This window comes from Gopherus flavomarginatus, chromosome 7 (genome assembly GCF_025201925.1).
Source record: "Gopherus flavomarginatus isolate rGopFla2 chromosome 7, rGopFla2.mat.asm, whole genome shotgun sequence".
Taxonomy (NCBI): Eukaryota; Metazoa; Chordata; order Testudines; family Testudinidae; genus Gopherus; species Gopherus flavomarginatus.
In genome coordinates this window covers 70,600,071-70,619,646 of record NC_066623.1, presented here as the reverse complement: position 1 = coordinate 70,619,646, position 19,576 = coordinate 70,600,071, and the positions used below count along the sequence as shown (strand labels likewise).

The 19,576-nt window shown below is 41.7% G+C and overlaps 1 protein-coding gene across 8 annotated transcripts in view; it reads left to right on the top strand.

Annotated features, from left to right (window-relative positions):
- The window catches only part of KCNT2 (potassium sodium-activated channel subfamily T member 2), a 282,967-nt gene that overhangs the window by 124,789 nt on the left and 138,602 nt on the right, over positions 1–19,576 (top strand). For all 8 annotated transcript variants that reach the window (XM_050961381.1, XM_050961380.1, XM_050961379.1 and 5 more), the window contains exons 10-11: positions 9,299–9,479; positions 12,068–12,232. In XM_050961381.1, the coding sequence (XP_050817338.1) occupies positions 9,299–9,479; positions 12,068–12,232 (346 nt within the window). The remainder of the gene's footprint in view (positions 1–9,298; positions 9,480–12,067; positions 12,233–19,576) is intronic.

Below are 19,576 nucleotides of genomic sequence, written 5' to 3'. Positions count from 1 at the left end.
GGTAATTAGTGTAACACACACAAAACATGCAGAGGGAGGGTGTCTGTCCCACTCCTTGGAAAATTCTTGCAACTGCCCACATCCAGATACAAATTTGGACTGTTAAAATAAGTCTTGGGAGGAGAAAGGTTAGTGAGGAGAGGGAAGTTGAGGCAGCAAGAGGCACAATATATTTATCACATCTCTCTGCAAAATATGGGTGGCATTGCTATTAGCAAGATGCATGGGAACAATAAGTCTTTTACTGATGCAGAGCTGGCTGAATTATTTGCTGTAAATAATTTGTGATGAAATTTGATTTTTTTTGCTGAATTATTTGCAATTTCTTTTTCATTATTTGACCAGCTCTTGTTGTAACTCTTGGCCTCCAGTATCTCCTTCCGCATTCTTAATTTTTTTTTAACGTAATCCTTTGCTGCACTATTTAGATTGTATATCACTGAGGGTCCCCTGAATGATTTATCTGCCAAGGACTATGCACTCACAGTGGCACTGTAAAAATAATTAATTATAAATAATGACTACATAAATACGTCTGAAATGTCTAATATAAATTGTCCTTGCTGTCATTAGCTTTTCCACCCACACTTTTACAACAGCATGGTTTAAATCTGATTTCCTCCTGAGGACTGTTTTACTTCTCAGCAGTTATTGATTCCTATTTCCAGGATGCTCACAAATTAGTGGAAGTCAGACAAAAACCACTAAGCTTGTCTTTTCATATTCCACTGAGATTTTAAGTATCTTTACCTGGACAGTTTAGCTGCTCTGCAGGAAGATGTTTTACGAACTGCAAAATTCCTTGTGGAAAGAATATTACATAAATTAGATGGAAATCTGCTACATACATTCCGCTTTTTATTTTTCACAAGCTATTTATGTAATCTATTCCTGTATACAACGTATGGCAGAATGATATGAACAATGCAGAGTTGTTGCAATAGGACACTAGTTCTGAATTAGGCTAGTGAGCTCAAAATATAGGGTCCAGGTTTAAAAACATTGCCCCCAATTCCTTGGCTATGACAGAGGATTTTACAGCATAACTCAGGAAAAGCATGCATGTAAAAATAGCTTTAAGCTACCTTAGCGCTCTTTTACTGTATCTATATACGAAGCCTGTCTCAGGCGGTAAACTACAGCATCCTTCAGGCTACTCTAATTTATGGCAGCTGTCAAGGACATATGGGTGCAGAGAAGCACTGTTCAGGCTTCCTTTTCCCTGACCAGTCTCTCAGTGCTGGCTGCAAAGAGAATAAATAGTGTAGGAGTCACTGTACTACTGTACATCATTGTGGGATCCACTGCAGTGGGGTGATCCTCCCATAGAGGGCTAGTCCAAGATTTGAGCTACTGTAGCTGTCTCAAAGCAGAAGACTGGTGGAACCTTACCTAAACCAAACTTCCCTCCCTTCCATTTTCTACCCCTGAGAAACACAGGGACATTCACTAAAGTCAGGAGGCAGAATCAACTTGTTCCCCTTTCTTCTGCTGTAGTCTGGAAAATTAGTTCTTATGTGTTAGACAACAACTCCTGTGTGTGTTATATTCTTTTCTTTTGTGCCTTTAGGCAGTTCTCCACTTTCATCTTTTTTTTATTTGAGTTTCATACTAGTTCCAAGGTGTGTACTTTTTAAAAGATTGACAAGGTTGTGGCACAGAAAAATAAGCACAAACAGTTCCCAGGAAACAGATAAAAGTTCCAGTAAACGATTACATTGACCTTTTCAAAGTTCAAATGGTTGTCTAAACACGTCTGATCTTTCCTAATCTTTAGAGATTACAGGTGTCATTTTTAACTTCTCCTGTTTGGTTGAAATTATAGTAGATAAAAAAACATAAAATAAAAAATAAATAATGGAGATATACCCATCTCCTAGAACTGGAAGGGACCTTGAAAGATCATCAAGTCCAGCCCCCTGCCTTCACTAGCAGGACTAAGTACTGATTTTGCCCCAGATCCCTAAGTGGCCCCCTCAAGGACTGAACTCACAACCCTGGGTTTAGCAGGCCAATGCTCAAACCACTGAGTTATCCCCAAACTGTACTTTGTTTTGTTCTTTATTATTTTTTTTTAATTTGTTTCTCTTTGGAATACATCTCTTTTATTGAGACTTTTGTCTTTGTTTTCTAATTAAAAGCTTGGGTCTCCTCTGTGAAACTGGTTTCACAGTATTGATTTCAATAGAATTTAAACTGATATCTCCATTGAAACAGAGTTTACAGAAGCATAAAACTGCTATAAAAAAGTGGGGAATCAGGCTCCACATTTTTAAGTTGGATATTTTCTGTCTAATCAGCCACTGCTATAGCTCATTTTCTCAATCAATGGAAGGTATTGGGAGTTTCAATAATCTTTTGCTTCATGATTGTTCTGTTAAGATCAGTAGACCTGGCCAGGGATTTCTTCATTATTGTTTGTCTTGGACCAGCAAAGCTGAGTAATATATGCTACTGTTCATTTTAATCTTTTTCAGTGGTAAAAGTTAAAAACCATTATGAAGCTGTAGCTTGAGGTATTATATTTAAATGTATAAAAGGAAGCAGAACACTGATATGATAAACAAGCTGAAAATTATCCCTTTTTATTTTCTGACACAATGCTTAATATTAACATTATATAGTAAGAAAAACAGCACACTTTTTGGAAATATTAGTTGCATAAACCACTCAGGTAGCAGCAAGATATATACGTAAGTTTTGGAAAGCTGAGTAATTTAAGCCTCTTACAGATTTCAGTATCATAGTCAACCACGATCTCCCACTATGCCCTCCCAGAAGTGTAGCCAACCAAGATAACCTGACTAGATCAGGACATGGCATGAGATATATTTATTCAGATGTAATAGATGAAAAACTAAAGGATAATATTCGTGATGGAGGAATATGTGAGGAAATAAACAAATTTTGTTGGCAGTTATATACCCACAAAGCCATCTATTGAAAGTCAGCTGTACTGCAATGCTGTGAGCAACTTTTCTGGTATATAGCAAAACTAACAGCACAACAGTAAATTAAATAATATTTTTTCTTGCTTCAGGAGGGTTTGAAAGTTTAATGTTACCTCCTTTTGCATTGATTTAATTTTGGGTCCCAGGATTGATGCATGATTAGGTGACACAAAGTTAATAGAGTGCAGAACTCTATTAGTGTTTGATATTACGTCTAAAGGGCTTGATCCTCCAAAGGTGCTATGCACAGTCAACTCCCATTGACTTCAGTGAGACATGAGGGCACCTGACACCTCACAAGAGCACTTAAAAAGCCTGATCCAAAGACTGCTTTGGATTTCCCCTTCACACTAGTGGGCATTGGATCAGGCACAAAGGCTCAGATCCTCAAAAGGTATTTAATCAATGGGAGTTAAGCTCTTAGGGCTTGGCTGCACTGGCACTTTACAGCGCTGCAACTTTCGTGCTCAGGGGTGTGAAAAAACACCCCCCTGAGCGCTGCAAGATACAGCGCTATAAAGCCTCAGTGTAATCAGTGCCGCAGCGCTGGGAGCGCGGCTCCCAGTGCTGCAAGCTACATCCATAAGGGATGTGGTTTACGTGCAGCGCTGGGAGAGCTCTCTTCCAGCGCTGGCGCTCCGACCACACTCACACTTCAAAGCGCTGCGAAATTTCAAGTGTAGCCATACCCTATGTCTCCTAAATACCTTTGAGGACGTAGGCCAACGTAATTATGATAGCTTGAGGGAATGTCTGGTGTTCTGGTAAAATGATATGATTGGAGACAGAAGGTGAAATGCTTGCCCCATTGAAGTCAATGGCAAAATTCTTATTGATTTCAATGGGCAAGAATTTCAGTGAGTGTATTCTTGATTGTGGTTATGCTCAGTCAAGATAATTGATTTGGGTAGATGGGCCAACTAAAATTCATTACAGTATAATGCTAATACAGTAAAACCTCTTACCAAGATTCAGGTCTTCCTATCTGAATTATTTCTAAAAAAATGATTGTTAGTGGGACTCTTACAGGGAGGAGCAAGAAAGCATTCCCTTCACAAAAATGAAAGTCTTTAAAAAAAACCAAAACCGCAATCTTAAAGAAGTGCTAGAACTTTCACCTTAGTGCATATGGTCAATTAATGAAAGTAGACAGGGTGATTTTTAGCCTTTCCATTGAAAAACACTGAATAACTGTCATATAAAATTGTATGCCACCACCAGAATTCAAAAGCAATCCATGGATGTTGAAGAGCACCTTCACCACTAGTGCCCTCCCTTGTGGCTGAGTGTGGCATAGCATAGCATAGCAGTCCTTTCCTGTATAGTGCTCCCACCAGTCCTGTGGTGGTCTGTCTTTTATCACAACTTGGCCCTATGGCCAGGTAACATTTTAATTCTACTCCTTCTGGGTTAATGAAGTCCCACACAATAGGAGTCCAATGTCCATACATTAAGTCTTCACCTCAGCTCTCAGCCCAGTGATTCTTGCATCTCAGGGCTCTCAGAAGTCATTCTTTTATGTCAGGATTACACACCACCTTCCCCAGTAGCTGGAAGGAAAACCCAAGCCCTGCCATTACACTGGATTCCAACTGAGGAACCCTGTAACTAGCAGCTAAAGTCTGCTCTGTTGGACACCTTTCTGCTGCCAACCTGGATTTCTTCTTATTGTAGCCTGTCAATAGAGCTGTCCTCTGAAATCCCCCAACAAAATCCCAAACCAGAAGTACAAATAAATCAATTTCTGCCCTCTTTACAATTAACCTTTGATGCTTCTTCAGTTCCCCTGCTATGCTCTCCACTGAACACTTACCAGGACTCTCTCCCTAGAAGTCCCAATCCTGCTCTTTTATCAGGGTTCACCATCAGAGTTTGTTCTACCCTAGCAGCTTCTCCTTGTCTCTCCTGGCCTCCTGACAGACTTCCCTAGTCAAAAGAGGATGCAAGAGCCTACTTTCCCCTGGACTTCCTCCTTGATCCTCCCAGTCACTCCATTTGCTAGTGCCAAGAGAGGGACAGCAGAGTTCCTTCCTTTTCTCCTTACAATCTCCTTCTGCTCCCAGTTTCCCGGCTTTATAATCGCCACCCAGCTCCTCCTCAGCTGGGTCTCACCCTTAACTGGCCCTGGCCCAGCCTCCAGTGTGACTAGGGGTGTTAATCTGACTCTCCCATTCCAGTTAACTCTTTCAGAACCAGAATGGCATATATAGATCACCATAGTGAAGCTGCAACACAGCCCACCAACAAACATTCATTCTAGCCTATGGGCTGGAGTAGAAGCTATAGCTCTAGTATACCTCTACGTGGTAAGATTTGGGCCACTAGGTCTGTGCTAATCACACAGCCCTTTTGATGCTTCACTCTGAGGTCAAGGTCAAGCCCCACTATCAGGCTTAAAAAATGCACAAGGTATAGTGTAGGATCTCAGCACCTGATGAACTTTGTTCAATAAGAGCAAAGCCTTGGAGTGGCCAATGCTAAAAGCAAAGAGCTTGAAATCACACTGTGGATGCCAAGACATATGCAAAGTAAGGGAGCAATGATTTTAACATTATAATAGCCCATATTTCCATGAATGGATCTCTCTGTGTGTACTCCAGTTTTTAAGAATAACACTAAAACGTGCCTGACCCAAATCGACTGAAAAACAGAGTCTATGATTAAAACTTATAATTGATCTAAGGTAGGAAAGTTAACTATCCATCTTCACTGGAATGGCATTTCCACAGTCCCCTTTATTAACTTTTCAGAACCTATTATAAAGACAGAAAAGTACTGCTTCAACAATTCTTTTCTATAACTAAAACTGAAAAGGGACAAACTAATGAGAGCTTGGAGGAAAGATCTGAACTACCACCTCAGTGAAAAAATCTGGAACGAAGTGTGTAGGAATACAAATTCAGCCAATGACTGAAGGCTGAAACTTATCCAACAAAAAATCATCTTCAGAACATTTTGGGATGTGTGAAAAATACAAATGCTAGAACAGTGAAGAGGAAACTGGGGGATCTCATCCATATGTTATGGAAATGCTACTGCCCACTAGTAAATTATTTCTGGAGAACAGAAGAACTGCTAACACTGTTATAAACACAGGGCCTGCCTGATGATTAAAGGTTTTTTACCTGGGAGTTCATAATGGTCAATTGTGGCCAATTAGATACCCTATGCCAAGAAATCATCTTTGATGTACAGAAGAATTATGACTGAGAAATATGGCATTATTTAGAAATTACCTTTAAAATAGAAAGACAGTCAACAGCCTCCTAAGAGGATGGGACCACTAATATGCAAGCTCAGAGATGCTCCGTACAGCAGGTGCAGTTAAAGAGCTCCACTGGTTTAAAGGATTCTGCTAAATTCACAGATAATCCCTATTTTTGAACTTGGGAAGCTCATTGTAACCAGTAGAGATCTCTCAGACATTTTAAAGGCACCCAAATCAATATGAAAGTAAACTGAAAAACAAACAAACCTAAGGACCAGGTTCTGCCATTCTTACAATTAATAGAACCATATTCCACATGTAGCCTGTTGAGTTCAGTCGGACTGATCACAGAGTCAAGTACTACTCAGCATGAGTCAGGGTAGTAGAAGCTGCCTTTAAATTTTGTATCCTTAGATACATTTTATAAAAATAAGATGTGCTCCCATTTATTTGTTCTTATAATACAAGTGCAAGGGGATATTGAATTAAATTGAAAGGCAACAAATCTAGAACTATTTTAAAAACACAATGCATAATTAACTTGCAGAACTCATTGCCCCAAGACATAATTGAAGCCCAAAGCTTAGTACTAGGATTCAAGGTAGGATTAGGTGATGTACCTGCTAGAACTCCAGCATTTTAACTCCATCCCTGATGCGGGAGGGAGGATCCATGAGGGCAGGAACAAGTGAAATGGAATGGAGAAGAGGAGGAGTTTGGAAAATTGGGAAGGGACAGATTTAGTGGGAACATAAGAAAATGCAGTCAGAGGAAAGGGAAAAGAGGAGGAATGGAGAAAGAAGAAGAATCAAAGACAAGGAGATAAGTTTGAAACACTGTTTAAAGTATCAAACAGAAAGTTTTGGAGGAAACTATATTTGAACAGAATGACGACAATATGGGGAAACATTACAAATCTCAATCCCCACCGTGCAAGGGAGGTGTAAAACAACACACATCTAAATGGAAGTGCTAGGGATGTTCTTAATGTCTGAAATCCCATGTAATTGGGAGGAGCTGTATCTGTTTAACTGAGGGGTGAACTGAGCCCCTAGCAAAGATTTGACAATTGCCATGAAGGCATTTAATTTGGTGTGTAGTTAGCACTGAAAACTGAAGTATGCCAGTTGCTCACCAAGAAATCAAGGAACAGCCTCCAAGTTGGTAGAGCTGACATCCCATGATTTGAAGTTAATTTATACCAAAAATAGACCATGTTTTCTTCATGCAGCATCAAATTAGCATGAGATATTGTTAGGCTACATAAGATAATGCCATAAACTATCCTGATCTGTACCTATTAGCTAACTAATCCCAGACCCCCACAAAAAAAAATCTAGATTTCAACATTCCACTAGTTTACATTAGTAAATTTTCAGAATGGAGAGGGGTAACTAGTAGTGTTCCCCAAGGGTCAGTCCTAGGACCAAACCTATTCAACTTGTTCATAAATAATCTGGAGAAAGGGGTAAATAGTGAGGTAGCAAAGTTTGCAGATTATATTAAACTGCTCAAAATAGTTAAAGAACTAAAGAAGTAAAGAACTTCAAAGAGATTTCACAAAACTAAGTGATTGGTCAACAAAATGGCAAATGAAATTTAATGTGGATAAATGTAAAGTAATGCACATTGGAAAAAAATAACCTCAACTATACATACAGTATGATGGGACTAATTTAGCTACAACTAAACAGGAAAGAGATCTTGGAGTCATCATGGATAGTTCTCTGCAGACGTCCACACAGTGTGCAGCAGCAGTCAAAAAAGCAAACAGGATGTTAGGAATCATTTAAAAAGAGATAGAGAATAAGACAGAGAATATCTTATTTCCCTTATATCCACCCACATCTTGAATACTGCATACAGATGTTGTCTCCTCATCTCAAAAAAGATATACTGTCATTAGAAAAGGTTCAGAGAAGGGCAACTAAAAAGATTAGGGGTTTGGAACAGGTCCCAAATGAGGAGAGATTAAAGAGGCTAGGACTTTTCAGCTTGGAAAAGAGGAGACTAAGGGGGGATGTGATAGAGGTACACCTCTACCTTGATATAACACTGTGCTCGGGAGCCAAAAAATCTTGCAGAGTTATAGGTGAAACTGCATTATATTGAACTTGCTTTGATATGCCGGAGCGCACAGCCCTGCCCCCCTGGAGCGCTGCTTTATCACATCATATCCGAATTTGTGTTATATCGAGTGGGATTATAACAGGGTAGAGGTGTATATAAAATCATGAGTGGTGTGGAGAAAGTGAATAAGGAAATGCTATTTACTTGTTCCCATAATATAAGAACTATGGGCCACCAAGTGAAATTAATGGGCAGCAGGTTTAAAACAAATAAAAGGATGTTCTTCTTCCACACAGCACAGTCAACCTGTGGAACTCCTTGCCTGAGGAGGTTGTTAAGGCTGGGACTATAACAGGGTTTAAAAGAGAACTAGATAAATTCATGGAGGTTAAGTCCATTAATGTGTAAGGAATGGTGTCCCTAGCCTCTGTTTGTCAGAGGATGGAGATGGATGGCAGGAGAGAGATCACTTGATCATTACCTGTTAGGTTCACTCCCTCTGGGACACCTGGCATTGGTCACTGTCGGTAGACAGGATACTGGGTTGGATGGGCCTTTTGTGTGACCCAGTATGGCCGTTCTTATGTTCTCTTGCTACCCAAAGAGGTATAATCCAAGATAAAGAATAGCAAATGTAATGAAATTATATACAGTTTCTTGGTCACAAATTATTTTTGCAAAAACAAAAAAAGATGGTTTTAAAAACTCTGAAGATTACAATAGTGCAGCTATATGCTATTTATTTTGTTCTAGTATTAGAAAAAAATATCAGTACATCCTGTTATCTATAACATATCTTACTTTTTGCTGCCGACCACTAATCAAAACTTACCACCACTAGCACTATCATTTTATCCTTATTCCAAGATAACAGTTAGAACTTTATTACGAGTAAATGACATTTAAATACAATTTTAAAAAGATTTTTGCTTTTAACGTGAACATTTTCTCTTCTTTTCTAAGTAATATATGCATTTGCAGAAAATAATTCTTCTTGCTAGTAAGAGAATCATAACACTTTGGATTTATTCCAGGTACTAGTTTTATTTTTCATTTCTTTTTTACATAGTATTTGCGGAATTCAGCATCTGGAGCGAGCAGGAAACAAGTTGACTCTCTTTGACTCCCTTTATTTCTGCATAGTGACATTTTCCACTGTGGGCTTTGGGGATGTTACACCCAAGATCTGGCCTTCAAAACTGCTGGTTGTCATTATGATCTGTGTTGCCCTTGTGGTGTTGCCCATACAGGTAAACTCTGATTGTTTTCCATTTGGAAGAGATGGGGAAGTTTTGGGGAAAAGACTGTATTCTCTTGAAGTATATCTTGCAACTGTCCTTACTGTGTATGTAATATATAAAAAAAAAAGTACACCATCTTGTATGCTTCTTCATTTTATGCAGAGTTGGAGCTTTCTTATTTGTCTTCTTGTTTGTAAAATAAATGAGCATATGGTTTTATATGCTAAAATGAGAGGAGCTAACAAGTTTTCAAATCCTTGTAGAAGCTGCTGGCTCCCATCAGACACCAAAGAACATACAGGCATGATGTGTTGTCCAAATTTACCCTCATGGTGGAATTTACCTTTATTGTGAACTTAAATAATAGCAGCAAAACTAACCAGCAGCCAAAGCTTTCCCAAGACACTTAGCTATTCCCAGCATTTTCCCCTAGTTCTTTCTTCTGAGTGACACCTTAAGGGGAGACAAGGGCTTCATGTCCTGGTCTGAGCACAGGACAGGGGGCCAGCTCTTATCATGGCTCTGACACTGAATCACTTGACATCCCTGCCTCAGTAGAACGTGGATAAGAAAACACTCCGGTCTCATTGGATTGTTGTGAATATTATCTAGCTTGTAAGGAGCTTCAAAATTAAAATGGTATAGGCATGGTGTATTAGTGGTACTAACTGTATATAAAACATGTGGACATTAGTCCATTGAAGTAATGCTTTTATGTATTTAATTAGTCCAGATACATTGCATATCATATTGATCCCTAGATTTCCCTTTATTAGGATCTCAAAGCAGAATTTATTGTGAACTGGGGGATGCTGATTAAGGTGTGTAACTGGGGTGGACTCACCCCCGCAGCGCCTCCTACTGGTCATCCTCAGGAATTAGCTCAGTCCAGTGTCCAGAGCGCCCTCTGCAGGCCGGTGATCCGCATTCCAGCTACTGGCCCTGTGTCCCTCCCTGGACCCCAGTGTCCTTTTACATAGGGTGCTGCCCCCTGGCAATGAGCCCTTGTTCTCAGGGTCTCCCCTCCCTAGGGAAGCCCCGCACTCTATTCCCACCTTGCCTCAGTGCATGGCTACTGCCAGTCATTGTCTAGCCCCACGCCCTAGGGCAGACTGCAGTATCAGCCAACTCATCACTGACAAGGAGGGTTTGGACCTGCTGCCCTTTGCCTACTACTGGATTGCCTCCTGCAACCCCCAGCACCTCTTGGCCTAAAGCTAGGTTGCAGCCTGGGCTCCAGGCAGGAGCTCCCCAGCTCCTCTGCCTTCCCTAGCCCTGCTCCACTTAGGCACCCAGTCTCTAGCTCCCTGCAGTCAGGTCCATCTCCCTCTATAGCTAGAGAGAGAGACTGATTGTGCTCCTGGCTTCTCTGCCTTATTTAAGGGCCTGTTGCTCAGTTTGGGGCATGGCCCTGGCTGCTGCCACTTCCCCCTATCAGCCTAGCCTAAAAGGCTGCTTTCTCCAGCCTCAGCCCGTATCCAGGGCTATTTTAACCCTTTCACGGACGGAGCAATGGTCCACCCTGCTATAAGGTGGTAGAGGGAAAAGTGCCACTTAGTGAAGTTCAGTTCAACCAGGGTCACCCAGAGGATTCAGGGGGCCTGGGGTTTTCAGCAGCGGGGGGGCCCCCGCTGCGGCGTAATTTGATGGCGGGGGGTCCTTCTGCTCCAGGACCCACTGCCAAAGTGCCCCGAAGACCCACGGTGGGGGCCCCTCACCGCCGAGTTACCGCCAAAGCGGGACCCGCTGCCAAAGTGCCGGATCTTCATCGGTAATTCGGTGGCGGGGAGTCCTTCCGCCCCGGAGCAGAAGGACCCCCTGCCGCTGAATTGCCGACAACGATGACCCAGAGAGGAAGAAGCTCCAGGGGCCTGGGTCCCACAAGAGTTTTTCGGGGCCCCCAGAGCGAGTGAAAGACCCCGCTCCAGGGGCCCCAAGAAACTCTCGTGGGGGCCTCTGCGGGGCCTGGGGCAAATTGCCCCACTTGCCCCCCTGCCCCCTGGGCGGCCCTGACTTCAACAGATGCCATGGTCAATACCAAAAAAACCAGCAGTTCTCCAGGAGCAGCAGGGACAGAACATGTTTCTATTAGCCATATGTTTAAGTGATGCCAATATTTAAGGTACAGATCAGACAGTAAGAAATAATATGCAGACATCATCATATCAAGTGTTGCCAGCTTTAGATTTTTAAAAATCTATGGGGAGAAACTGAGGCATTGTTCCATCTACATAAGTAATACATTGGTGTTTTTCTTACAGTCTCATCTCTTGGTGTCATGTAAATTACAAATGAACTCTAAAGGCTCAAATACCAGAAAAAATACATTTAAATAATCTCATGATTTAACTCAACTTTATGATTTTTGAATTCTTGAGTTTGGCCTATTGATGTATTATTTTGCCATCCCATCTGCTTGTTTGTAAATTGCTGCTCTTGGAAAGAAACAAAGGCAAAGGGTGGGGATTCGAAGTGTGTCTTTAATTAAATGAGTGGATAGCCTAAAGCATAAAATATAATTAACTCATACTGATAAAGATGTGTATATTGCACAGCTGCTTATATGTATTTCATTCACATTTAACAATATATTGCAGTTTGAACAGCTGGCTTATTTGTGGATGGAGAGACAGAAGTCTGGGGGCAACTACAGTCGACACAGAGCTCAGACAGAGAAGCATGTGGTACTGTGTGTCAGCTCCCTGAAAATTGACTTGCTTATGGATTTCTTAAATGAGTTCTATGCTCATCCCAGACTGCAGGTATATTTACAATGCAAGAATAAAAAAAATAAGAAATTCAATTAGACTTTGGTAACTTGCAGACAATCTTCAGAAATGGTCTGTAATGTGTGTGTCTGAATTAAAGAATGACTGACTGACTGACGAAAGTATAATTGCAAGAAGTAGCTCAGAACAAGTACTGGATGCATTCATTTTAAATTGATCTAAATTGAATTAAACAGATAGAAATATACTTATGTCACACAGAGTCTAATTACTTTGATTTATACCAGTTATCTTACAGCCAACTAATTTCATGGAAATTCCTTTTGATTAACCCAATATGATATGTAAAAAGAAAAAAATAAGAAAATTGGTCATTTTATGTTTTTCTGCTATTCTGGAGCCTCGTTCACTGAACTCAATGAGAGTTTTTAAAGTTAATTATGATTGCTGCAGTTAAGACAGAACAGGATATAGTGCAATGAGCATAGCCTGATAGTCAACATTGCTCACAAGTGAGGAGTTTCTCAGCATAAGCATTAAAAGAATTAGGAAATACAAAGAAATGTCTTTTTCATATGGCTGACTATATTCTAACTGGCTCTGTGAAAGTTTTACATCTGAAGGAGAGCCCTGTGTAAGCTCAAAAGCTTGTCTCTCTCACCAACAGAAGTTGGTCCAATAAAAGATATTACCTCACCCACTTTCTCTCTTTAAATCCTCACAGTCATCTCTGGGTAAAGTGTATTGGAATTTTGGTTCCATTATGACAAATTGTTAAAAATACATTATTTGTGGGCTTTAGTATGGACTCCTTCTATTTACTAAAAATACATTGCTACCTTTTGCTAAAGCACATATGGCACTGTACATGATTAATTAATGGGCAAAATAAAATGCAACCTTTTAAACTTTATGGCCTGATAACAGCACCATTCAACTATAACAGAATGAAAAAAAAATCCAAACTGATCTAAATTCACAGGCTCATTAAAAACAAAATGGCCATATTGGGTCAAACCAAAAGTCTATCTAGCCCAATATTCTGTCTTCTGACAGTTGCCAGTGCCAGATATTTCAGAGGAAGCAAACAGAACAGCAATTTATCAAGCGATCCATCCCCAGTCATTCAGTCTGAGCTTCCAGCAGTCAGAGGTTCAGGGACACCCAGAGCATGGCTAGCATACCTGACCATCTTGGCTAATAGCCACTGATGGACCTATTCTTCCCTATTTCAGAGTGGTAACTGTGTTAGTCTGTATCAGTAAAAACAACCAGGAGTCCTTGTGGCACTTTAAGAGACTAACAAATGTATTTGGGCATAAACTTTTGTGGGCTAGAACCTACTTCATTGGATGCATGAAAAATACAAGAGCAGGTATAAATACATGAAAGGATGGGGGTGCTTTACCAAGTGTGAGGTCACTCGAACAAGAGAAATCAATTAACAGCAGGATACCAAGGGAGGAAAAATAACTTTTGAAGTGGTAAGAGAGTTGCCAATTACTTCCATGTTATACTTTTGGCCTTCACAACATCCACTGGCAATGAGGTTGACTGTGCATTCTGTGAAGTACTTCCCCATGTTTGTTTGAAACCTGCTTGTAGCAACATGCAGCTGGCCCCCGCCCTTGGCTCCTGCTGCTACTAGGTCCACAAAGTCACTCTGAGACCCGGGGTTAATAACCACTGATGCAGTTTATTCACAGACTTGTTCCTATCACGTTTTCACTATGTATAGTTGGTTCTTCACTAGCTGCAGTAAGGATGGATGGTTTACCTCCCTGCTTCCACTCCTGCCTTTTCCCTTTCTTTCTGCTCCCCTTTGGCTTCCTTCCCCTGCAGCTTTTATACACTAATTAGGTGACAGCTCTCTCTGCTTCCCCAATTAGGGCCAGGTTATTCCGCTAAATGGGAGCTGGTGTGAGAGAGCAGAATAGGCAACCCTTTGCCAAGCACCCTGTCACACATCTCCCCTACTTCTCCAAACACAAGGTTTGCACCTCTGCATCCTCTCCTTCCTCTACTACGGTGGAGTCCTTTACCCTCTTTTGGGTCAAACCCAGGGCTTGCCATGTGGGATTCCTTCATCTTCCAACCACAGAAACTACATTGTGTGTGGAGTGGATGGCCCCACAGGGCCTCGCACCATTCACAGCCTCCAGGATGTTCCCTTGTTCTCCCCCCTCTTCCTTTCTGTCAGGGGTTCGGGGTTGGTCCCAGCCCTCTCCCAGAGGCTCAGGGCTTCTGGTCCTCCAAGCTCATCCAATGAGGCCTGGATCTCTTCCTCTGGGGTGTCCGCTAATAAAGGCCTCCGCTGGGCTTTGCTCTCCGATTGAGGATTCTAGGGTGGACATTTCACCCATAACTTCCTTCTTAAGCTCTATTGGCTAGGAGTTTTCTTCTCAAGGGTCTCTACCCTGTTCCTCGGAGATTCTCCCTCGGCCCACATTCCCTCCTGGGAAGGCGTCTCAGTCTGTACCCATTATCACCATATAAGGTAGTCCCTTTACTGCCCCTGCCCGTTGCCACTTAAACCAGCCCCAAACCTCATGGGGCACTTGGACCATAAGGTTTTGCCTCCTATCCCTGTGAATGCATTCTATATCCATCTTAACACCCAAAATCCACCAGCTCACCAAATCCAAATAAAATCCAGTGCGGCCTCACCAGCTTCTGTTTTACCAGAGAGCAGGCTGAGGCAGAGTCCACCAGGGCTCACTGGGGTTTCCTCCCCACCATTACTGGAACAGTGGACAGCTTCCACCCCCACCCTCTAGCATTTGCCCAATGACAAAAAAAACTTTGCCCATCCACAGTCCATGGGCAGGCAGTCCCCCTTCTTGTGTCCTGGTCATCCGCACTGCCAGCAGACAACTGGTCTGGACCCCATGGGAGACCCTAGCGTGTGCTCCCATTTGTTCTCTGAGCCTTTCCTGGATTCTCTGGACCTTCTCCCAGTCTCCACTTCCTTGCTCAGCTGTCCCTCCTTCCTGGGGAAGTCTACCTCTGCATACTCTTCCGTAAGCTTTACAGCCGCCTCAACCTTATTTGACTGGTGCCTCTGCACCCACACCTTTATTTTCTCTGGCCTGTAAAAACTGATCTAGGATGAGGGCCTCTATAGTCTCCCTCACTGTTTGTGCATCCAGCCTCAGCCAGCTGGTAACCCAGTTCATTAAATTTTGAGTGAATGCCTGGGGCCACAACACCCCATCCACCTCACCAACCAGAACTTCTGGCAGTACTTCCCCACGGTCAGCCCCACCTGATCCAGGATGGCTGCCTTTAACACTTCATAATTCCTGGTCTGCTCTTCATTTAAGGCCAAGTAGGCCGCTTGGGATTTGCCAGCTAGGTAGGGAGCCAGTCGCAGGGCTCAGGTTGCCCTGTCATATCCAGCCCCTGCAGCTACCCACTCAAAGCTGCCTAGGAAGGCACCAGAGTCATCCGTCTGGCCCATTTTACATAGTCCGAAACCCAGCACCCGAATGCCATCCCCTCCTGTGGGACTCACCACTTTCTGCAGGAGCTGCTGCTGGATCCTAGCCTGCTCCCAAATGAAGTCCTGCAGACTCTTCTGCTGTTCTGCCCGCTAGGTGAGCAAGGCCTGTCTCTCCAGCTGGTGGGCTTGCTGAAAACTCTGCATTGACTTCTGCACCTCCTCCTGCTGCTTGACCAGCCATTGCAGAGTCTCCTCCATCTCCAGGCTGCCAAACACTTGCTCTAATACGGGATCCTGGACAAGCCCCTACATGTATCAGAGTCTCTCTTGGCTCCTGCCTCTGCTAGGTCCACAAAGTCACTCTGAGACCCTGAGGTTAGTAACCACTGGTGCAGTTTATTCACAGGCTTGTTCTCATCATTGTTTCAGTAAGTACAGTTGGCCCTTCACCATCTGCACAAGGAAGGGAGGGAGGGAAGAGCTACTTCTCTGCTTCCACTCCCTGCCTTTTCCCTTTCTTACATCCCCTGAGGCTTTTATACAGCCCCAGGCTAATTAGGTGAAATCTGTCTCTGCTCCCCCAATTAGGGCCAGGTTATATCTTGCCAGTTCTGATTTATTCCCCTAAATGGGAACTGGTGTTACAGGGCTGAATCAGCAACCCTTTGCCCAGCACCCTGTCATACTGCTGCCAATTAATTTCATTAAGTGATGCCTATTATGTGTGTTATGTGCAGGTGTAAAGAACAGTTATTCATTTTCTCCACGCCAGTCATAATTTTATAGACGTCTATCATATCGCTCTTCAGCCATCTCCTTTCCAAGCTTTTTAATCTCTCCTTGTATAGGAACTATTGCATATCCCTAATCATTTTTCTTGCCATTCTCTACTTTTTCAATTCTAATATATATTTTTTTAGATGTGACAACCAAAACTGCACACAGTATTCAAGGTGTGGGCGTACCAGATTTATTTAGTGGCATTATGATTTTTACTGTCATTTTCTATCCCTTTCCTAATGCTTCCTAACATTGCTAGCATATTTGACTGCTACTGCATATTGAGTGGATGTTTTCAGAGAACTATCCACAATGACACCAAAATCACTTTCTTGAGTGTTAACAGCTAACTAAGACCAAATCATCGTGATGTGTAGTTGGCATTATGTTTTCTAGTGTGCATTACTTTGCATTTATCAACATTGAAATTCATCTGCCATTTTCTTGCCCACTCATCCAGTTTTGTGAGATTCCTGTCACTCTTTATAGTCAGCTTTGGGCTTAACTATATTGAGTAATTTTGTATCATCTGCCATCTTAGCCACTGCTTATCCCTTTTCCCAGATCATTAATGCATATGTTCAACAGCACAGATCCTCATACACATCCTTGGGGGACCTTGTTATTTACCAGTCTCCACTATGAAAACTGACCATTATTTCTACCCTTTGTTTCCTATCTTTTATTCCGTGAGAGGGCCTTCCCTCATTCCATGACTGCTTACTTTGCTTAAGAGCCTTTGGTGAGGGACCTCGTCAAAGGCTTTCTGAAAATCAAAGTGCACTATATCCACTAGATCACCCTAGTCCACATGCTTGCTGACCCCCTCAAAGGATTCTAATAGCTAGGTGAAGCACAATTTCCCTTTAAAAAAAAAGCCATGTTGATTCTTCTCCAACAAATTATGTTCATCTAGGTGTCTGATAATTCTATTTTTGACTATAGTTTCAATACATTTGCCTGCTACTGAAATTAGGTTTACCAGCCTGTAATTTCCAAGATTGCCTCTGGATCCTTTTCTGAAAAATTGGCTTCATATTAGTTATCCACCAGTCATCTGGTACAGAGGCTGATTTAAGTGATAGGTTACATACCATAGACAGAAGTTCTGCAAATTTCATATATGAGTTCTTTTAGAACTTTTGGATGTATACTATCTGGCCCTGGTGATTTATTACTGTTAAATGTATCAGTTTGTTCCAAAACCTTCTGTATTGAGACCTCAGTGTGGGACAGTTCCTCATATTTGTTACCAAAAAAGAATGGCTCGGGTGTGGAAATCTCCCTCGCATCCTCTGCAGCAAAGACCAATGCAAAGAATTCATTTTGCTTCTCTGCAATGGCTTCGCCTTCCTTAAGTGCTCCTTCAGCACCTGAACCATCCAGTGGCCCCACTGATTTTTTGGCAGGCTTCCTGCTTTTGATGTACTACAAAAATTATTGCTGTTCATTTCTGTCTTTTACTAGTTGCTCTTCAAATTCTTTTTTGGGCCTGCTTAATTATACTTTTACACTTGGCTTGGCAAAATGAATACTCCTTTCTATTTTCCTTAGTAGGATTCGGCTTCCAATTTTAAAAGGATTTATTTTTTTGTCTCTAACCATCTCTTTTACTGTATTGTTTAGCCAGGGCAGCATTTTTTGGTCTTTTTTATTATTATTATTTGGGGTCTACATATAGTTTTATGCTTTAGTGTGATGTTTTTAAAAATTTCCATGCAGCTTGCAGGCATTTCACTTTGGTGACTGTTCCTTTTTTTGCTTAATTAGCTTCCTCATATTTGTATTGTTTCCCTTTTGGAAGTTCAATGCTACTGTGGTGAGTTTCTTTGGTATATCCCCCCCCCCCCCCCCGCAAGGATGTTAACTTTAATTACATTATGATTGCTATTACTGAGAGGTTCAGCTAGATTCACCTCTTGAACCAGATCCTGTGCATCACTTAGGGTTAAATTAAGAATTGCCTCTCCTCTTGTGGGTTCTAGAACTATCTACTCCAAGAAGCAGTCATTAATAGTGTCTAGAAGTGTTATCTCTGCATTCCATCATGAAGTGACGTGTTCCTATTCGAGATGGGGATAGCTGAAATCCCCTATTGTTATCGCTTTTTCTGCCTTTGTTGCTTATCTAATCTCCGTAAGCATTTAACAGTCATCTCCCTGGTCAAGTGGTCAATAATATATTCCTACCGCTATACTATTATTATTCAAGCATGGAATTTCTATCCATAGATATTCTTTGGTACTGTTTGTTTGTTTTTACCATATATGACTATGCCTTCTTTCACAGTGTCACTCCCACATGATTGTGACCTATTCAGTTCCGACTGATTATCATTGTTCCACCAAGTTTCCATTATGCTTATTATATCTATATGCTCATTTAATACCAGCCACTCAAGTTTACCCATCTTAGTTTTTAAACTTTTAGCATTTGTATACAAACACTTATAGAATTTGTCAATATTTAGTTGTCTGCCTTCATGTGATGTAATTGAATAGGACTCTTTTTTGACTGTTTCTTCAGTTCCTACCTGTACTTTATCAACTTCTAGCCTCTCCTTTTTACTAGGATATAGAGTATCACCTTTAAAAAAATCCTCCCCTGAAGAATGTGTCTGTCCAAAACGTGTGCTCCTCTGCATCTGTCAGCTTTCCCCCAGCCCTTAGTTTAAAAAGTCCTCTATGATATTTTTAAATTTACCTTTCAGCAATCCGATTCTGTTTGGTTTTTGGTGGAACCCATCCTTACTATATAGGCTCTTCCTTTCCCAAAAGGTTCCCGAGTTCCTAATAAAACCTAAATCCCTCCTCCATCATGTCATTCATGTATTGATACTCTGCAGTTCCGCCTGCCTTTTAGAGAATGCCACCGTGGAGGTCCTGAACTTGAACCTCTTACCTAGCAGGCTAAATTAGCCTACAGGACCTCTCTCCTACCTTTCCCTGTGTCATTGGTACCTACATGTATCATGACCACCAGCTCCTCCTCAGCACTACCGATTAGTCTGTCCACCTGTCTTAAGAGGTCTGCAACATTCGTATCCAGAAGGCAATTCACCATATGGTTTTCCCAGTCATCACAAACCCAACTATCTATATTTCTAATAATCAAATCCTACATTAATATTAACTGTCTCTTCCTAACAACAGTGG